Raw genomic sequence first — 8,083 nt, forward strand, 5'->3', positions numbered from 1 at the left:
TTTCAGAGGTCGTGGCCATGGGGACACCGTCGTGTGCGAGTGGTGATTGAACGGCTTTTTGTCTAAATATTCGAGGTGAGCTGCAATCATTTGCGAGTTCTTGAATTCGCAGAATGGTGAATCGCAGCAGCAGACGAATTCTTACTATATATGTCCATGTGGCGAAGGAGGGAGAGGAGACAATGCGCAAGCTTTCTCTATCTTGGTGGTGTTGGCTGAGGGCGCCCGCGCTTACGTTCGAGAAACGCACCTCCCTTGAAGGCCCTCAGGGCGCCTGTAGCACAGGGTCCTTTGAAGGCGAACTTGCGGGTGGTTTGGGAATTCGGCCCTAGGAAGGGCCCACCCAATGGCGTTTACTGTGACTACCAAGGGATGTAAGTCCCAACTTTTTACCGAAAACTTCAATTACTCTCTACATGACACTCGGGTGCACAAAACAAGCTACTATAACGCACCAAGTGGAAAAGGTCTGTTTTACCATCAGAAACGTTTATTTATCTAGAAACCAAAACATCAAAGTGGTCAAGAGCTTCCCTTGAGCAGGACTATCTGCGCTCAGTGTTTCCTATGACTGCGAACATTGGTACGAAAAATCAGATCAGATCAAATCACTTTATTGTAAACTGTGACACAAAATGAAATTTTTAGGGGCAAGGTGGCCCAAAAGCGTCGATAAAGCCGCTTGACAAACGCACAACCCCCAAAAACGTTACAACCGCGTGTCGACGGATTGCACAAGGTACAAATGGTTAAATAGAAGGCATTCACGAAAGGATCACATAGTAATGATACCTGCATACAAAAACAACCACACTAGAGGAATAATTCTACACTCTAAAAACAGAAAGGGGGCGGGAAGGTTACGGAGTAGTTAGCCGATGTTGGCCGCACACTAGTGGGCATCGTCACGACTATAGCCCCTCACCCCCCCCCCCCCCACAAACAAACAAAAAAAGGACAAGAGAGTTGATGAGTTCACAGTGAGGCAGAGGCAGGATGAACGATACTGATGGGCCGGAGGTGCACTGTGGATGATAGGTGCACCAGAGCGATAGAGCGGTGAGATTATGTCGATTTTGGTCATAAAGGGAATTGTCATAATAGCGAGAAACACCCAGAAAACATCGTTCCTCCCCCCCCCCCCCACACACACACACACCGCCTGTGAACCTACTACATATTCTAACAAGCAGATGATTTAGTGGATTATTTACATTTTATTTCCGAGAGAAATCGGTCCTATCGTTTTAAGTATTGTTTTCTGTGCAAGAACTCACAATGAATTCACCAGAAAGCCGGGTTGTGCTTTGGACGCCATATCGTCCACACATGCGCCACCTGGGGCCGCCGTACTTTCTGGAACAGAAGGGTTGCAAGGTTGGCGTTCACAATAGGGGCAGAACGCCAGTGTTCTCCTCCTTACGTCTCCAAAGGTGTGTTCATACTCGGTGAGGTAGTCATAATTACGGGGGATAGAATACACGTGTCCTACCCGACCCGTCCCCAGAAGTTCGGTCATAGTCGGATTAACGAGATGTCATAATAAGGAGGGAGATAGACATGGTGCCTCTATGGGGAAGAAACGGTTCCCTAGAAAAACGATCACAAAGTGAGGATGTCATATTAACGAGTGTCATAATAACGAGTGTAGAGTGTACTACACTGTAGTAGCGCTAGTGGGATGGTTGGCGGGCACCAAAGACGATGCGGAAGAGCACGACCTCAGTGTGATTATTCTGGCTGATTCGCCAGGAAGCACAGCTTACAGCATGAACTGTCTCGTCTCTATTTCCTCTTATTAAACCGTTGTTATTCCACGCATATCGGCTATGTATCTCAACTGGCGAGGAGGATCAATGCGGGGTCTGTATCCCTATGCGTCACAGCAAAGTCGGAGCTTCCCTCGCATCGCGTTGATTGGACAAAGAAATGCGGGAAGGGGCAGCTCCCGCAACATCCTGAAAGAATGCCGCGCATATACCACACTCCAGGCCTGGCATAATGACGGACGTCCTCTTTCCCGAAGGTTCTTACGCAGAACGAATTACAAAAACTCGCAACCTCGTGCGTTTTCTTCAAGAAACGGACCTCGCCGAAAGACCACTCTAGTGCCCCGCCGTCCCATCATCATTCATCCTGCCTTTGCCTCTCTTTGAACTCATCGACTCTCTTGTGGCCAACACCGGAAACATACTTCGACATACCCTCTCCCCCTCTCGCAATATGTTTGCTTTGATAATTGGATGCACGGCGAGTGACGTAGCTTTGACGTGTTACGACGATTCGGAGGAAGGAAAGGGGAACGTCGAAACAGGCACTTATGTTCATGTTTTAATTACAAACTGCAGAACGGAAGATTTTCGTTCGTTTTGCATTATTCGAATGATGTCGGAATCTTTCATAACGCCAAGAGGTATTTCAGCACTATAAAGCTCCTTTGAGCTTCCTGGCTAATTCGGCGAAGGTAACGTCGTTCTCTTCGGGCGTCATGGGGATTCCGACGACTCCTGAGTTCAAGTGCCTGCTATATTGTTAAGTATCTCTTTTAATGAAGATCGCAATTGCATTAAGTCCTTAGATTCAGCCGATACAGTTGGTTCTAATGAAGACATCTCTGCCTTTATCTCCGTAATTTCGGCCTCACGCTGGGAGCAATTAGTGACCAACTTGTCATATTTACACTAGAAAAATGAGACTGCCCCAAGAACACACACGGTCCTCAGGATGTCCCGACAGTGTCATCGTGTCCTCGTCCTTCGAGGTGTATGCCCATAACGTCCTGAGGATAACACTCGCGGACTGTCCGTGAAAAGTCATTCAGGTACGTCCTGTGCCTGTCCCTGCGGGTAGCTAGGGGGACGACAAATAGTATTTTGTTTAGTTTACGTGCTCAGACTGCCTTAACACATTTGTTTTGTTTTTGGGCCGATCCTGGGACCTGACTGAGATTTTGCTTAAATAAAGGATGGCCCAGCGTAAAATTCCCTGCCGCCAAAAAGAATGACTGTCTATGATACATGAACGATTTCTCGTGGAAAGAACAGAAACGCGCGATGCTGTCGCGCTACTTTTGACTTTCAAAGTTCCTACCTGAATGTCTCAAACCAACGTGAGTAAGAAACATAGACTTTGGAATGAGGCAAACCTAATACTTCAATCGACTCCTCGCTTTGAGTATTTTTTCTTTGTGTAATCGAAATAAGCATTGAGAGCTCACCCTTCGTTTTGCGTAGCAGGCTAGCAGGACTCCCGTATTTACGGAGGGACGCGTTATATTATTAAATGGTATCTGTTTCGACTTCGGAAGAGAATTCTAGTACCTTTCGGAGTGGGTTTCTGAGTGGGCAAGCTTAAGGCTTGTCCCACCCTTATGAGGATTTCTCAGACTTAGTGTCCTTCAGAAGATTCTGTTTCGAACAGGAACAACAAAAACGGTCCCATAACTTTGGTGTCATTGCAATTTGGTGCAACTTGTGTAAGCACTTGGCGGATGTGCGTGCCAGAAAACACAAAATACATAAAACAAATCAAAGCAGAGAATTGACGGAAAGCATTGTCCTTCATGTGTACTTAAACTGTCCTAAATTGGTCCCTGAGGATGGGCGAGGGACAGCCTCGGGGACGTCATCTCATATGCCAAAGTGGCAGTATTGTGACATTTTGAGGATCAGATTTTGACATCCCAGGGATGCCATACCTGTCCCCATCTGACAACCTTAGGATAGTCCTGGGATGACAGTGTGTTCTTGGGGTGGGTTCTTAATCTCCTCTATTACGTTTTTCGTAGGCAGGAATTATTGAACCGGTACCTTCAGGGACCGGTTGTTATTTCATCGACTTTCATTTCATTTCAGTAATTCATCCACTTTGGCTGGTAGCCTGCCAAAGATATATTTCGAGGTAGTCAGCTCTGCCATGATTTTCCACAATCCGTTTGTATCGAAACTGCTAGAGCCCTCCGCCTTCCCTGAACTAGATTCGCCTGTATGACAAGTGCGGAATATCACTCAGACTCCTGAACATTTTTTTCTGCTGTTCCAGAACACTGCTGGCTCAAATGATACCCATGCTCACAGTTGTAACATGTTAAAAGGGCAATAAACAGGTATACAGTGTGTTCTTTTTTTAATCCAGTGTGCGATTCGTTGCCAACGGTGAACTATTTGCAAAAACTGTTGTCGCAAAAAGTAAGTAATGGCTCCCAACCGACCAAATATTCACTGCACTCTTTCGCGCTCAGTCCCACGCGGATTATGCTTTTTGAATGGCATTATTTCGTGGTAAAGACGCTCGCTAGAAGTAAATGAATTCTATATTTGGATATCGTGAGCCGCGTCCTTCCACGGAGCATTGGGGAATGTTCCTCGAGCTGTTTAGTACCCCATTAAAAACTGCCCACCAGAAGAAAGATCTTTCTTGCATGCTATATACAGTCCACAATGATTGTGCAGTCACCAGCATTGGTAAACAAATGGCTAGGATACGAAAAGCGATACCTGCAGAAGACATAGAAGTTGGTCAATAACAGTTGCACTTCTTCTCACTGCGACAAAGTATCGTCGTGCCGGTCTTGAAGGAACTTGAGTGCTGCATCCCGCATGCACACGGTGGAGGCATCCGTCTGGCCTCCCCGGGCCACCCTGTGTTGGTCAATAACAGTTACACTCCTGATGTTTTGCCTAAATTAATCAATTCACTCGCAATAATTTACTTTATTGAATCAATTCATAATTCATATGCATTCATCAATCTAATAACAATAATAATTTATGTAACGGCCGGACCAAACAGCGCTTTGGTACTCCCCAGTTACTTACGCTGGAATGTGCTGTGATCAGAGTTATTTAACACGTGCCATGACTGACCATAATTACGCTCATCGTCGACATGATATCGATATTTCTGGAATTTAGGGAGGTCTTTCACGTGCAATTAGCACTGCTAGATTATAATGATTATTTGTTCATACCATTGATCTCCTTCTTGGGACCCAAGTAGGAGTGGCGGTACATCGATACAAGAAAATAAAAACAGATACAAACATGAAACAATGCAGATAATTACTGGCACATAGCAGACGACGCAGTAGCTACAAATTGCAAATGATGAGAATGCAGCAACCACAAAGGACGCAATGCACGCGTGTAGCAACCAAGATAATAATGGTATATACAATGACATAACGACTTACATTGATCCTACGCGGTCCCGAACCTTTGAAGCAAATGCATCAAAGCCTTCAGACGATACAATTTTGTCCGTTAGGCTATCCAAGTCCATGAATGTACTTGAAGAAAAAGAACAACTAAACGATTCTTCCCAGCACCTGTAAGGCACAATATAGAACTTAGTAATATTACGTGTGGGACGTCTGTCACACATAGGGATGTGACGGTTTGCGTCTGTGTTGAATTCGCTATTTAACATCTTGAACAACTTTTTTAATCTAGTTACTCGGCGCGTTTTCACCAATGGGTCAACACTTGCTTTCTTATAATTATCAAAGACAGAAATAAGACGCGTATATCTATTATAAGCAAAACGATTTTTTTTTTAAAGTTTACCTATGTTCCTACGGGAAGATACATCCCAAACGACATTCGCATATTCTAATACTGTTCTCATGTAAGTCTTAAAATCTGCGAGTTTAGTCTGCCAAGTACCATGCTTCAAATTTCGCTGTAAAAACCATAGCTTGATTCGAGCGTCATTGGCAATGTTATGAAAATGCGGATTCCAACTTTGCAATAGTAACGCCAAGCTACTTAAAACTATCTACCTTCTCTAGAACTTGAGTGCCGGCATGATAGACACAATGAAGAATTTGTTTTGTTTTCTCTGGAAATGTACATACAGACTTTTTAGGAATTTTTATGATTAACCACCGTATGCCACGAATCACACCATGAAACGATCTTGTTTGGACACTCATTCAACAAATTTTGGTCATAAACTGACCTAATTTGTGAATAAATAATGCAACCATCAGTAAAAAAGGTGACAGTTAACAGCAATACTTTTAGTAATGTCATTTATAAGCACAAGAAAGAGAAGTGGGCCTAAAACCAAGCCCTGTGATACAAGGGATTTTACATGCGCTTTCGTGGAATCTGAGTGCTCGATATGGGCCAACTGCATCTACCGTAAAAGCAGCTCAATAACCATTTCATTGGCCGGGAGTTGAGCCATAGCTTACCATGTTTCAGTAATATTTTATTATGCGATACCTTGGTCGCGGTGCCCACGACTTTTCGTATCATAAAGTAAACTATGTTCATACGTGGAGTATTATGTTCCATTAGTATATTGCACATCATATCATATTGCAATACCAGGCAGCAACGGAGTAGTACAAAGTAAAAATGTGAAGTGGCGTCGACAGTATAGCAGCAGTCGCGAGCCACTAAAGAAAATATTGCTACAGACGCAAACGACGAGTCCCATAACGTGCAGGTGCCCAGCAGAAAACACTTGAAGCCATTCCACCCATGGCCACCCTCCTTGGTCCCATCTCTCGTCCTACCCAGTCTGCCACAGCCCTGCTCCACTTCCTGCAAGATTCGGGCCTCGCGTCCACCGTTTTCTCGCGCCAAGGCGTGCCTGTGCTGCACTGACTGTTTTTCGTTCTTTCTTTTCATCTTTTCTTTTTATGTTTCTTTTGAGTTTCTATTATTTTTAATTTTGTATTTGCGGAATAACAAGCCAGCATCAACCTGGCTGACATTTCCTCTTTTCTATCCTTTAAACATATACCCACCCGCCCCTATTCTACACAGGCGATTGGCCACGTATTGGCCACGATTGGCCAAACGTATGCGAACATCATTTTCGAAAGTAATGTGTAGATAAGTATTCCGTTTTTACGGCTTGGCTATACTACGCCAATATTCAACCTAGATAGATTTCTATACCTGTCCAGCGTTTGCGTATTTCTTCGGGTGCGTAAAGGGGAGAAATGGTAAAAAGTGACCCGTAGCCTGAGGAGCGCGTCATTGATCAATATGTCATCAAGAAATGTTTAATCTTACTGTTTTTACCAGCTTGAGTTAAAATGTTGCAAAAAATTGTCCATGTCCTTCCGGAGCTTCCTCGTCTCTTCGTCTGCAATTCTGGCTTCCTTCCTCTGTTTCTCCTCTCCTTTTTGTCGTTCCTGTTTTTCACGATTGCCCTGTTCACGCACCCGGCGGAGTTCCCGTTCCATGCTATTCAGTTGAACCTTCATCTCATGCATGCAAAACGCGTGTTTCTCGAGCGTCATATGACGTTCCATTTCGTCATCGCCTGCCTTGAATGTACATCGAAAGCGGCCATCTTGCAGAGCTTCGGTGTCTTGCGGCAACCGAAGCCATGCTCTTCAAAGCTGCCACGTCGAATGTTCTCTTGGTTGCAGTACTGACACGAGAGTGGGTAATCCTGACAGTCCTTCAAGTGATTCCCAATCTCGGAGACGAAATAGTTCCCGTAGCAGAAACGGCACTCCTGCGTACGCTTGGAACACTCATCGGTCAAGTGCTTTGGTAGGTCGGTGTTGGGGACGATGGAAGAACACTCGTTGGGGCACGGCGTCGGACGTCGAGGGCAGGTCCGGAAGTGGTCCAGACAGTTATGAGGGATGGCCGTCTGATACTTGCAGCCAAATATTGAACCAGGACAGAGCAAGGTACTGTTTCCGTTGCAGCAGGTACATCGGGGGGCTTGCGAAGGTTCCTTGTTCAGTAAACACTTCTTGCATACGTAATGCTCACAGGTGGTTCCTTTCCAGAGGTCGATGGAGGCGGCACCGCAATACTCGCACATAGACAGCGAGTCCAGCGACGGCTGCTGTTGAGAAAAACTACTGGCAAGCATGTTGGGAAAACGAGACGTCCTTCTGAGAAGAAATGCTCGAGACGCAAGAATAGCTTGATGCGGAACTGTACTACCCGTACTGAAGATCGGGTTTCGTATGAAGCGTCTGCGACGGCGGTTCTGGGTCGTGCTCTAATCTGTGGTGACGCATAGCGCAAGCGGGAGATGGCGATAAGGGCTTCCAGGAAATGAAGTGGCGTCGCATCTGTAGCAACTCGCTTAACTTATGGGCTAT

The 8,083-nt window shown here is 45.4% G+C and overlaps 1 protein-coding gene across 1 annotated transcript; it reads right to left on the reverse strand.

Annotated features, from left to right (window-relative positions):
- Positions 1–7,254: 7,254 nt before the first annotated feature.
- Positions 7,255–7,848, reverse strand: LOC135388667 (TNF receptor-associated factor 4-like). Its single transcript, XM_064618373.1, has one exon. It carries the CDS (start codon positions 7,846–7,848, stop codon positions 7,255–7,257), a length of 594 nt encoding a protein of 197 aa, XP_064474443.1.
- Between the last annotated feature and the right edge of the window lie 235 nt (positions 7,849–8,083).

This window comes from Ornithodoros turicata, chromosome 1, assembly GCF_037126465.1.
Source record: "Ornithodoros turicata isolate Travis chromosome 1, ASM3712646v1, whole genome shotgun sequence".
Classification (NCBI taxonomy): domain Eukaryota; kingdom Metazoa; phylum Arthropoda; class Arachnida; order Ixodida; family Argasidae; genus Ornithodoros; species Ornithodoros turicata.